The sequence below is a fragment of the Neophocaena asiaeorientalis genome, unplaced genomic scaffold (genome assembly GCF_003031525.2).
Source record: "Neophocaena asiaeorientalis asiaeorientalis breed wild unplaced genomic scaffold, Neophocaena_asiaeorientalis_V1.1 scaffold230, whole genome shotgun sequence".
Taxonomy (NCBI): Eukaryota; Metazoa; Chordata; class Mammalia; order Artiodactyla; family Phocoenidae; genus Neophocaena; species Neophocaena asiaeorientalis.
Window position 1 is genome coordinate 10,691,785 of NW_020175186.1, and position 13,666 is coordinate 10,705,450.

The 13,666-nt window shown below is 43.4% G+C and overlaps 1 protein-coding gene across 1 annotated transcript in view; it reads right to left on the reverse strand.

Moving 5' to 3' along the window:
- Nucleotides 1–1,021: 1,021 nt before the first annotated feature.
- LOC112412883 (uncharacterized) overlaps nucleotides 1,022–13,666 on the reverse strand; it is a gene marked incomplete at its 5' end in the record, with an annotated part of 237,774 nt that continues 225,129 nt past the window's right edge. Inside the window, 2 exons of the mRNA XM_024764620.1 lie at nucleotides 1,022–1,221; nucleotides 10,402–10,598. Coding sequence (XP_024620388.1) covers nucleotides 1,022–1,221; nucleotides 10,402–10,598 — 397 coding nt within the window. The remainder of the gene's footprint in view (nucleotides 1,222–10,401; nucleotides 10,599–13,666) is intronic.

Here is a 13,666-nt window from a genome sequence, read left to right on the forward strand (position 1 = left end):
AGACATAGAATTAATCAGAGTGACTAGAAGTCAGAAGCACATGTATTTCAGGTAGATAAGGAAGAATTCTTAGAATGGGCTGTCTGGGAAGGTGGTAAATTTCCTGTCCATGGAGGTGCTTAAATCGGAATGACTAGTTGTCATAGATACTATGTGGTGGGGGAGGGAGAGAGGGCTGCATTTCAAGCACTGGATAATAGCTGGCTTAGGAAATTGTCCAGATCTCATTCAATCCTGAGGTTCTCTCATTCTAGGATAATGAAGAAGAAGAAAAAGATGAGAAAGAAGTGATAGAGGCAAGAGATGGAGGAAGGCAGCCATCCCTGGTTCCTTTTCTCCTTTACTCCTGGGTGGTGCGGGATTTAGCGACAGCCGCCGCTAGCCCCTAAAACACCTTGGTCCCAAATAGAAAATGGTATCTGCTCTGGGCTGATGCAACACCACAGTTGCCGGGGTCAGCGAGATGGCAGTGTCTTCATGAAAATTACAAGAAGGAGCCTCTTCCTCTGGGCAGATGTGTGATGACAGGAATGACGATGAATTTCAGCCCCACTTGCCTTCTCAGCTGGGCACTCCTGTGCAGTGGACAACCTGCACCACTGTGCGCAGCCATCTGAGCTCTAACCTTCTGGTCCTTTCACTCAAGGCAAACTGGCAGTTGCCTTCAAGTCTTCTTCCGCCCTGAGAACCTAGGAATGCGACTCCAGCAACACGATGATTATACCCAAGAGCACACGGCTTACAGTGAGAATTCTGTGGAATGTATTATAGAAGGTTAGATCAGTAATGATGGACGTTTATGGGTTTTAGCTGCCAGAGTACATTTTCCTTTCTTATAATCCTAATTTCCCCTGTGTCTGTGATTGAGGTAGGAGTATAATTTCAGGGCCGGATCTTCTACAGATTTTCTTTTTCCCGCCCCCCTTGCCTAGCCAGGGATTGGGCATGTAAACTGAGCTTAGCCAAACAAGTACCATCTCCCCTCTTGAGACTTAGTGATCTGGGAATGACAGGAAGTCATTCACATGCCTGGCTGTCCTGGATGCCGGAGGGTTTCTGTGTCCCCTGCTCTGCTTCCTGCTTTCTGCCTCTTGGGCTTCCTGTCTGTTTCCAAGGCTGGCATCCTTCCATCCTGTAAGCCTCCCGTTAACCTTCCAGTGATATCCTGGTTGCTTATGTTGTCAATAGTAAATTTCTGTAGCTTGCAGCCAAGAACGCTAACTAAAATACCGATATTAAAGTTGAAAATAGCAGACAACTACTAATAATATGAAAGTCTTGCGAGTCAAAATCTCCACTGCTAAAGATTAAACTCTTTCCATGCTGGAATTATGTATCACCTACTAGTCCAAACTCCATTCCTAGAATAACAATAATTATCATGTTAACTTTACATTGATTGAGTGTTAGGTTAAGGGTGTTATATACATCGCCTCATTTAATTCTCACCACAACTCTTTTAAAATAAATACCAAGATTATACTCATTTTAAAGATAAGGAAACTGTGGCTTCGAATAATTTACTCAATATCGAGTTAAGAAGTGGCAGAGTCAATATTTAAACCCAAGTCCAGGTCATTTCAAGACCTGTGCTTATAATCACTCTAGTATTCTTCTGCCTCTTCTTTCCCCTTACTGACATATATAGTGAAAACATTCATTATTTCCTCATATAGTGAAATACTCTCAATAAATCAAATAATAGGAAGTTGGAAAAAAAAAAACATGTATTTACAAATTATGAACTAGCTCTAGGAAAAGACTTACATTCAGCTCATTTACATTTCAACATGTTCCGGTCAGGAGTCCACGCTCCCCCATTCTTGGTGCATGGGGGCAGCCCAGCTATCTCAGCTGGGTCTTTCCTGCCTGTTAAATACCCACTGGACTGAGCGCTCTTCAAGCTCCCAGCAAGTTCATTAGTTACCTGAAAATACCTACCTCATCTGTCATCAACACTCAAATGGCCTGCGGGATTTTTCATTTCCACTCCATTATCCAAACCCTTGCTAGCATTTGCCTCCCACATCTGGAATCAATCCTGACCAGAAGCAAAGTGCTGAACAGTTGGGCTCCTCCTGGGGCAGCCTTTCTCCAGAGGAGTGACAAGAATATGTTGCGGATGAATTAGCCATTCGCTTCTAGAGGAAGCTGCTGTGGCAGAGGCAGCTTTCATGCATTTTAATTTGCTCATTTACCCCCTTCGTCTTTACTTGTTTAAGCAAAATATTTAGTTTAACATTTTCAGTCATTACAGCCTAAAAACACACGTACTTTAAAACTAGATTTATTTGAGTTGCAAATTGTGGGAATCCTTTAAAAATACCCCAGCTCATTATCCTTTTATCTGTCTCTGTAGAAAAGATTTTAGATAGTCTCAGAAAACATCGCTGACTTTCAAGCCTCCTACCGCTGCCCACACCACTGTCTCTGTCTGTCTGATACTCACTCAAGAGAGAAAAGAGAGTACCAGTTTGCCAATTACAATGAAGTCAATTACAGGATTTTGATTTTTTTTTTTTTTTTTTTTTTGCAGTGTGCAGGCCTCTCACTGTTGTGGCCTCTCCCGTTGCGGAACACAGGCTCCCGGCTCGCGGGCTCAGCGGCCAGGGCGCACGGGCCTAGCCGCTCCGCGGCATGTGAGATCTTCCTGGACCGGGGCACGAACCCGTGTCCCCTGCATCGGCAGGCGGATTCTCAACCACTGTGCCACCAGGGAAGCCCAGGATTTTGATTTTACACTATTTTTTTTTTTTCCTTTTCTAAGCAGCCTGGAGGCCAACATCATAGACTTCTAGAATTGCTTTCAGGTGATAATTTTCAGATCCTTGTGAAGAAAAGAATTTAATTAGAATTTTTCTTTTTTCCTTCCTTCCTTCCTTCCTTCCTTCCTTTCTTCCTTTCTCCCTCCCTCCCTCCCTCCTTTCTTTCTTCCTTCCCTTCGTCCTTCCTCCCTCCCTCCCTTCCTTCCTTACTTGGTGGGGACTGGATAGGAAAAGGCAACCTCAGGAGGCTAAACCTCCAGACGTCTTTCTTTGGAGATATCTTCACGGAAAAAAAAAAAAAAAAAAAACCCTAAAACAAATGGTGATGAAAACTGCTTTCTGACAGCCCCGAGGAAAATATGTGTATGCATATGGAAAAAGTCAATCTCTTGATTAGATAAACTGCATTATTTTAGTAATACATCACATCCTGTCTTTAATTTTAAATAACTGAAATATTTTTTTTTGTAGTTCTAGAGGAAACAGCAATAAGAAATATCCAAGATATCCAATATATATCAAGATACAGCTCTTGGCACCTGCAGGGAGATTATCTATGCTGATGAAGTGAAATATTACTGTGGATAATAGAAAGTTACAGAACACAAGAGAAAAAAAAAATAATAAGAGGCAATCAGGAAGCTAGAAAAGCAGTTTTCTATGAAAGAAATCCTGATTTAAGATAGTGAGTCTGGGCATTTTTGTTCTGCTTTCTTTAAGGTCAATAACTGAGCCAGGAAGAGGTTTTGAAGCAGAGTCAGCTGTAAGCAATTGTGAAGGGTCTAGGCTGTGCCAGTCATCATGCTAAGTGCCTCGTCGACCGTGATGGCACCCACCATGCAGCCTCACACGTGTGCTGGGCACGGTGAGGAATGCAAACCAGCGACCGTGACCAGGCCCCACTCTGTCCTTTTCTTACCCACTGGGCAATGCAATGGGGAAACCGCTGAGAAAGCAAATCCAACCTCCAGATTGAAGGAACAAAAACAATGTGAACAGTGAGCTCTTTGAAAGGAAAACTGCTTCCCTATGGTAGAAAATAGGGGCAGGGGGCCCATGCAGGGAGCCCAGCAAGCAGGGAAGGTGGGCCCTGAGGAGTGTGGTATATTACACAGGAACATAATGGGGCTGACTGCATACTTGTCTAATTACTGGAGCTATTAAAATCTCTATAATTTAGATTCAGGCAAAAAAAAAAGCCTATATAAATGCACACACATGCTCCTGATTGGATTTTATGAATCTACTCCTCTCGATTCTAAAAGGACACCACCCTGCTGTGTACATGTGGCAGCTAAATCTGCGTGACCTTCTCCCCGCCCCCCCGCCCCGGCCCTGCCCCTGCCCCCCAGACTAGTGTACTCTGTTACTGTAATAAGCAGTTAGGTTAGATAAGGCGACGGGTGATGGGATCATCTGTGTTGAAGCTGAATTATAATGCCTCGGTCAACGGATTTAATCTAAACCAAATGCTTTGGGATTCTGAAGCCTCCGGGAACAGAGAAAATGTAAGTTTTATATTTGCCCAAGTTCAAACAGAGAGCAGTCAGAGAGATTCCAGAAGCTCAGAGAGTGGTAGCAAAAAAAATGTTGTTTCTCCTGAGTTCAATCAAAGGAACAAATAGAGTATACATTGTATTCACCTCTTCCTTTCCTTTCTCCTCTGTGCACTTTTTTTTCTCGACACAAAGGAGGGTTATCACTTGATGCCAAACTGAACTTGATCAAAGAAGTACTTAGCACATAATAGGTGCTCAAAAAATTAATACTTCTCGGGCTTCCCTGGCGGTGCAGTGGTTGAGAGTCCGCCTGCCGATGCAGGGGACACGGGTTCGTGCCCTGGTCCGGGAAGATCCCACATGCCGCAGAGCGGCTAGGCCCGTGAGCCATGGCCGCTGAGCCTGCGCGTCCAGAGCCTGTGCTCTGCAACGGGAGAGGCCACAACAGTGAGAGGCCCGTGTACCGCAAAAAAAAAAAAAAAGTCATAAAATTTTTATAATGATATTTTTATAACTTTCTATCCCTTTATCCAATGTTCATTCCTTCATAGCTTTTATCATTGGTTGTTTTCTTACCTCTTAATTTGCTTCCTTTTTCTTTTTTTTCTTGCGGTACGCGGACCTCTCACTGTTGTGGCCTCTCCCGTTGCGGAGCACAGGCTCCGGACGCGCAGGCTCAGCGGCCATGGCTCACGGGCCCAGCCGCTCCGCGGCATGTGGGATCCTCCCGGACCGGGGCACGAACCCACGTCCCCTGCACTGTCAGGCAGACTTTCGACCACTGCGCCACCAGGGAAGCCCTGCTTCCTTTTTTTTTTATTGGCTGTGTGCTTTCACTAGGCCAGTAGGGTCCACGAGAAAGAAGACTCTGCCCTATTCAGCACTGTAGCCCAGCCCCCAGAGCAGTGCTAGCATATCACAGGAATTCCATAAATATATGTTATGTGAATAAACAATGCCAATTTCCTGAGTTTAGGGTATTCCTTGCTGCTCAGATACTTGAATAAACCAGAATCCTATAAATATATGTCATCGATACCCCTTTAAAATAAATTTTGCTAACTTTCAACTACAGCATTTGCCCCCCACCTCCCCTACTGAGGATCAGAAGTTCCCTTCTCCCAACTTACATGAGTGTCACATAATCCTTCCCCTACTGGCCACAGGGCAGCTCTGAGATGTCTTAGGTTGTACCCATAAATGAAAGAAAGCCCATAATTTTGATGCCTTAAATCCTGGGGTGAGGTGGTCCTTCACTTCTGGAGACAGAGCAGTCCCCTTCTTCCTTTCAGCATTAAAATTCTATAAAATAAAAATTATACTATTTTGGATTATTAGTCTGTGATCTCTTTCTTTCCCCTACAATAATACAATGGTGTTTACTTCTTTTATATCTGTATGAGATGTATGCCTAATTTTGAAGACTATTCCTTTCTTCAGGTCAAAAGGAAAAATGCTTTTCCATGCTTTATCTCATTGGACGCTAAAATCAACTTTTAGAGGGTAGAAGGAAATGTTATTATTCTCATTTCACAGATGAGAAAATAGATATGTCCCATGGTAGTAAGAAGCACAGGTAGAGTTGAAACTCAGGTGCTCATTTGATACTTAACACAGATTTAATGAGCACCTCCTGTGTTGCAGGCTCTGTGCTGGGCTCTGGGAACAAAGCAGAGAGCAGACAGAGCAGCTCTGCAGGGCATCTTCGGCTCCAGGCCCAGTGTCCTTTTCTAATCTGAGAACTCCAGCCAAGGACAGTAAAGTTAAATCATAATCCAATATATTTTCATATAAAGATTTAACAGTTTTAAGGAGGTTTCTAAACAAAACCTTAAAGGGAGTTAAACAGCATTTTAACATCGTTTCTGACTGACTGCACAGAACACTTTGACTAAATTAAGTGAAGTAGAGTTGAAACATGACTTGGAATAAAATAATCCAAGTATCTAAACGTTTGGAAATGTCACCATCTTATAAAAAAGGTAAGTGCACAACCAGAACAGCATTGGAGAGAGCTGGGTGTTCTCAAGATATTCTGTTTCTCTTTGGCCAGGTAGCAGTGAATTCCGGGCAGGTTCTGGACACCTGCAGCCTCTCTTCTGCTGAGTTTCAGCTCCCAACTGCCAGGGTTGTCAGTGTTCCCTATTATTCTCCTGACAGACAAAAGGGAAACAGCAAGTATTCCCTTCTGTCTGAAAGAGTAGCAAGTAAAATGGCTTTGTGATTGTAAGAAATGTCGACTTAATTAGCTTTTTTCTTCCAGGTAATAAGTGTTTTCTCCAAGGAATGCCCAAAATTAACAACACTCTATGAAGAAGTTTTTATTTCCTTATCTCTTCCCACTTAAGATCCATAGATGCAAAAATCACACTCAAAGATGATAAGAAATCTTCATGGTTTATTGTTTTTGTAGATAACGTTACCACAGTGAAAGTTAGAGTCTGCATCCGCTGACATTTTGAAATCTTCCTTGGAGAGGTATGGCTCCTATGTCCTCCCAAACCTTAAAGATTATGGAAATCAGAAGTATCTTCTCTTATATCAAGAGTTCTTTGTTTGGAAGTTCACTAATGTTTTTCAGGTAGGCCTGTGAACCCCATGAAATGGTATGAGAAAAATATTTTTGTATGTCATTTTGTAAGTTTATGGCTTTCCAGGAGATGTTCAAAGGAGTATATAAAACAAAACAGTATGAGAACTCCTTTACAATAGTCTATTAAGGCTTTGAATGTTGTCCACATTCATAAGTAATTTCACATAATTTTTGGATGTTTCTTCAGACTCGGCATTTGAGAACAAAATATATAATCATCATTGATAGATTTTAAGAATATGTGATGCCTAGTTTACACCATGATATTTACTCCATTTGCCCAATTTTGAGAAGTCTTTCTTGCCTCTGAAAAGTAGAAGGGACTATCCAGCTATAACTCGATTTAATTTGACTCTGAGGACTGTAGTTCCTGAACAGCTGACTGAAATAAAATTCTATAAAGCAGACCCTCTATTCCCATTGAACTGCTGTAATTTTGGTTTGTGGCTTAGCATAACAGTGGAAGATGGCTGAACCTGGTCTTTCCGTCACGTTGCTCTGGCAGTGGGACTGCTGGGCATTATCACTGAGTGATAATGTCCCGAGTAAATAAAAATAAGGGTCTCTGCCCTCTAAGCAATTACTATCTAGCTGGGGAGACAGAACGTGTGCTCAATACCTATGCAATTTTTTTCCCAACAGGCCATGCAATAGAATGGAAAAAATAGAGAATGTATGTAGGTTTTCACTAAAATACAAAATCCCTGTGGCTAACGCTGCCCTTGATTGTAATATGTCTTATTATGAATTTATAGATAATCTATCAGTGTTGTTAATTCTTCAAAATCTGCCCAGGTAAAACTCCAGTTATTTTGAAGGACAAATTCTAGGACTAAATTTTTAAATAATCTACACAGATTTCTTTCATATTTTCCTAAGTTCAGAGTCTTCAGCAATCTAAATTGGACTTTCTGTCACAGTCTTATGTTTCCAAGTAGGTGAAGAAAGTTTTCTTTCCTGTATGGGAGAGAGAGAGAGAGAAAGAGAAAGAGAGAGAGGGGAAATAAATATATCATAGACACACATATATACAGTTTCTTATATACATACATACATATATATGAAGTTCAGTAGAAGTTGCTACTTTAAAAATGTTTATCGGAATAGGTGCATTAAAACTTGATAAGGTTTGTGAAATTTATAAAGGCATCTCCTTCAAGGCCTGATGTGAGTTATGAAATCTAATTTTGTTTTCATAGCTCTGTGATAAAATTTTATCAGTGTTATAAAAGGGGTCTTTACTAAGACTGACCGGAAATCTGAACTATCTGTCCAGGCAATAAAAACACATTCCTTAGCTGCAAAGTGTCAGACAAGCAAGGTTTAACTGAAATTGATCGATAAGTCTTCCTTTGACAGTTGAGTGCATTCACTTTACCTCATAGGATAATAGTTTTTTTATTCATGGTTTTTCCATTAATATCAGACTTCAGTGTTGGTAAGAAACAAGAAAGACATAAAAGGGAGAGAGACATGCCATCACGAGAGAATGTTGTGATCTTTAATGGTAGAGCACTTGTGCTCAGATGAAGTGCTTGTGTGAGTGAGGGTTCAGACTTTCATTACTGATTGTTATGGGTTGAACTGTGTTCCCCCCAACAAAAATTCACATGTCAAAGTCCTAACCCCCAGCATCTTAGAATGTGCTCTTATTTGGAAATAGGGTTGTTGCAGATGTAATTAGTTAAGATGAGGTCATACTAGAGGGGGTTGTCCCCTAATCCAAAATGACTAGAAAATTTGGACACAGACAGGTACATGGGGAGAATGTCCCCCATGAAGATGAGGCAGAGATTGGGGTGATGATTCAACAAGACAAGGAATGCTAGATTGTCTACAAACCACCGGAAGCTAGGGTAGAGGCATGGGACAAATTCTTCCCTCACACCCTTTAGAAGGAACCTGTCCTCCTGGCATTTTGATCTTGGAATTCTGCCTCCAGAACTGTGAGAAAATAAATTTCGGTTGTTTAAGCCACCCAGCCTATGGTACTAGGCCTAACAACTAATACATGGATGAATACAGCCATTTGGGTAGAGAAGTGAGACCCCCTAGTTGCTTGCTATGTCCTGATAAGCCAGTGAGGCTCCTCTCTGACGTATGTGGCAGTGCTCTCCCACCCACCACCTTGGGCTGGGCATCCAAATGTAGCTCACTTTGCCTAACTCAGCTGTCATCAGAGAAATTTTCCAAGCAGGCAGTGAGTAAACCATAAAATTATTCCCTGAAGGCATCCAATGACGGCATCCCATTCAGTTTTAGAATTGCCGATAACCATACCTGAAATTTCTACAGGCTTTGAGGTTAGACAGATCTGGGTACAAATATCAGCTCTGTCACTTATCAGCTGATGGCTTTGGCAAGATGTTTCGCCTCTCAGAAACTCAACTTCCCCATTTCTTTTCTTAAAGTTTATTATTTATTTATTTATTTTTGGCTGCGCTGGGTCTTCGTTTCTGTGCGAGGGCTTTCTCCATTTGTGGCAAGCGGGGGCCACTCTTCATCGTAGTGCACGGGCCTCTCACTATCGTGGCCTCTCTTGTTGCGGAGCACAGGCTCCAGATGCGCAGGCTCAGTAGTTGTGGCTCACGGGCCTAGTTGCACCGCGGCATGTGGGATCTTCCCAGACCAGGGCTCAAACCCGTGTCCCCTGCATCGGCAGGCAGATTCTCAACCACTGCGCCACCAGGGAAGCCCCCCCATTTTTAAAAAGTAAAAGGAGAAGTAGGAAAAACCCATCTATTTCCAAAGGTGGTTAAGAGTATGGAATGAAACAGACAACAACAGTGTAAAAGCCCAACAGGGTGCCTGGCATGTGCCCTTCTCTGTCCATGTTTATAATCGATCTTATTTGATCCTTATACCAATGGACTTGCCCAACAGTGCAGGAGGCAAGACACCACTTAGGCCTTTGACACCAAGTCCAGAGATCTTTCCATAGGAGGAACCACTTCCAGTCCTTGGCCATCCCTAAGCTGTGTCCTGGCCTCCCTCTGTCACTCTGGTGAAATTTGGATTGGAATTCTGAGGCTGAAGATGATCTGCATGCAGGTCCTAGTAAACACCTATAGAAAGGCTCTACAAGCAGAAGGATAGGCTCCCGGAATTCTGGCTGTCACAACTCTTGTTGCCCAATTGCATCTCGCTACTGAATCAGAATCAGACCTTCAAAGTTGGGTGGGACTTTAGAGATGGAAGAGTCTACTTTCCTTATTTTTAAGAAGAGGAAGCGGCAGCTCAGATGGGTCCTCAGCCAGTTGACATCTAGTTAAATGGTCTTATGAACCACAGGCTAATGTTCCTCCAATTTTATTGTGTCCCCAGTAGTCACAAAGTCAGCCCAGGAATGGAAGAACCAAAATAGATCCAAAGGTATGTAAAGTATTCTCAGAATAAACCTTTGCCTGAAGAGCAATGCGGCTTTAGTGAGATCGAGGTCCTTCCTAGCTCTATGATGCTTAGACCAAGTTAAGGTGAAAGCGGGCTTCAAAATGGTGCTGGGACTGTAAAAGGGGTGGGGGCATCAGTGAGTGCGCTTTCACACCTGCTCTCTGGCGGGGGTGATGCTTGCTCATCTTAGCCCCCGGCACCTCACGGCTCCTGGAGGAGCTCATGGCAGTTTCAGAGCAGGCAGAGGGGCCGAAGAGCAGTGACTCTTGTTTGGAAATCTCCTGAATTGGCTGACTCCCATTGACATGCTGTTTCTGGCAACAGAGATCAGTCTGGGTCACCTCTCTGCCACTGAGTAAATATGTTGAAAATTATTACTATTTCAGACAAATGTTTAACTATTCTCAGATTATCTATGACACCACAGGCCAAGGTCACAACAGTCTAAGCTGGGAGTGAGTTTACTTTGTGATTTATGGAATGAGAATTCTGGGCACTCTGTGGGACTAATTTAATACGAAACATTCAGATGTCTGTCTTATAATGCCATTCATCTTTCCTTAGCCTGCCTGCACCAGGGGGCCATGTGGTTCAGAGAGCAGGCTCTCCCTTCTCAGCCACAAATCATCACACTTGTGCAAGGGGTGACACGTCTTCTCTTCCAAGCCAGGCTGCCTGCAGCAGTCAGGCAACCAGTTAAGGGTCCATCTGGGCACTGATGGGAGAACAGTGTTTTCCACTCTATCGAGCCTTAGGAGTGTTTTGAAAGTTACAACGGGCAAAGAAGGGATCATAATCAACATTGCTTTGGTTTGCCTTCTGATAAAGGAAACATAATCAGTCTATACTGTCTCGTCAAGTACAAGACTCGTTTTATAAGAAGGTTATGTGATATTCTATGGGTTGATGTGACAATGTGTGTCTTCACTCAGATTGCTGTAGCAAAGTACCATAGGCTTATAAACAACAGAAATTTATTTCTCACAGGTCTGCATCCTGGAAGTCTGAGATCAGAGTGCCACTGTGGTCCAGTTCTGGTAAGAGCCGTCTTCTGTGCTGCAGACTGCTGACTTCTCATTGTATCCTCCCATGGCAGAGAGCAGAGGAAAGAAGGAAGCTCTCTCATGACTCTTATAAGGGCACTAATTCCATCCCTGAGGGCTCCATCCTTAGGATCTCATCTATTTCTAATCACCCCCCCCAAAGACCCCACCTCCTAATACCATCACATTGGGGCACAGGGTTTCAACATACAAATTTGCTGGGGACACATATTCAGTCCATAACAGTGTATGTGAGGAGAAGAAAGTTCTACAAGAAAATCAAACTCTGATTCAATGCTTATATTAAAAAGCAGGTACCGTTTTTAGCCAACTAGTTACTCCAAAACTTACATTCATTCAACAAATATCCATTAATGCCTACTACACAGTAAGGAATATTCAGGCACTGGAAATACAGGTGTGAAAAAGCCTGGCCTTACTTTCAAGGAGTTTATAGATCAGTGGGAGAAAGAATATGTCAACAGTGGTAATTTCTACAGTTAAGATAAGCAAAGGGGGCAGTGGGGGGAGCATATGGAAGGCAGTTCCCAACAGAGTTGGTTTGGGGAGGGGTCAGGGACAATCCCCCAGAAAGCTGTAGGAGGAGAATGTGCAAAGGTAAGAGAGAACACACGATTTGGGGGAACTTAGGGAACTTTTAGAACAAGTGGAGTGCAGATCTCTGGGAGCAAAGGGGTGAGAAAACCAAGACTGCAGGGTGAGGGGAGCACAGTCTTCCCAAAGGTGTGGGGTACCACGGGGAGGAGTGTGTCCTTCATTTAGATGACAGTCAGGGGCCACTGAAGGTTTTTAAGCAAGAGAGTAACACGATTTGATTTTCATTCTAGAAAGATCATTCTGGCTACTACTTGGATAAAGAATTGGAGAGGAGTGAGGCTGGGGGTGCACCATGACTAGTTAGAAAACCATTAGTATTATCCGCGGGAGCAATGACAGTGGCCTGAAGTAAGATAGTGTAAATAAACACCTTTGAAGTACTTAAAAATCTCACAAATAAATCGCATTTTTTTCATAATTACTGTTGTAAGCTGCTGAAATGAAAAGTGGCTTTTTTTTTTTTTTTTGCGGTACACGGGTGTCTCACTGCTGTGGCCTCTCCCGTTGCGGAGCACAGGTTCTGGACGTGCAGGCTCAGCGGCCATGGCTCACGGGCCCAGCCGCTCCGCGGCATGTGGGATATTCCCGGACCGGGGCTCGAACCCGTGTCCCCTGCATCGGCAGGCGGACTCTCAACCACTGCGCCACCAGGGAAGCCCCAAACTGGCTTTTGTTGTCATTTCCTGAATGAACCGCAGGATAGGGGTGCAGAGTGCTGCTCACGCTGTCTCAGGCTGTTGCTGCAGTCTGCCCCCACTGCTGTTGAGAACTCCTCCCTCGGAAGCCTCTTAAACACACAGCTTTAGTTCAATACATCGTTGTGGCCCACATCAACTTTTTCATGGGAACTGGACATTATGTAACAGAGAATACTACTCCTTGGGTGTCCTGGAACATAACAAGGATTGAAAGCTCAAACACAGTTGACGATGGTCAAGTCCAAAGAGTAGAACACACGTTTCAACATTGGGAAAGTTGGTAGGCAGGCTGGCCTCGCAGAGTGCCGGGAGAGAGAGAGAGACGGTAACAAAAATCAAAATCCACAATGGAATTCAGCCTATCAAAATGACTGCATTAAACAAGAGGCAAGGGAAAGTCTGATAAAAAGGATTTGACATTCTGAATTGATTTGGAAAAATTCCCTGGATGCCAGAGAGTCTTCAGTTTTGCCAGGATGTCTCTGCAAGATCCACTTCCTCAAACAGACTTACTTGTATTCGGAAGTGTAACTTAAGAGTCCAACTGGTATCCATCCTGATATTGTAACCAAAGTCCTGATATTGTAACAGATTGCGTCCTCAATGTCATGCTGCTCGTATAGCAAAGACCACCAAGGTTACTCCATTAAAGTGAGTTTGGAGGATACACCCAAGGACAAGCCTCTTACAGACCGAAGGGGACTAGAGACAGGCTAGCTGATTCCACTGCTAATGTCATCCCTCAGCGGTGAAGGGAGAAAATAATCATAACAACAGCAGAATTATGGGTTTATACTGAAAATGCCATGGAGCCCCTAATGCCAGCCAGATCCACAGCTTCCTAAGGAAGGAACAACCCACACCAACGCTGCCTACACAGGCAAGCTGTACTTTGTATCATGTGATCCCTGACATCCTAATGTAAAGGGATGAGTAAAAGGCAGCTATTGGCTGGCCTGCAGCCATTCAGTCGTCCATCAGAAGACACGAGGAAAGTAATTCAGATGGTAGAGTGGCCCTACAGCCAAAAGAAATACAAAGGCAAGGCAGCAAACAGAAG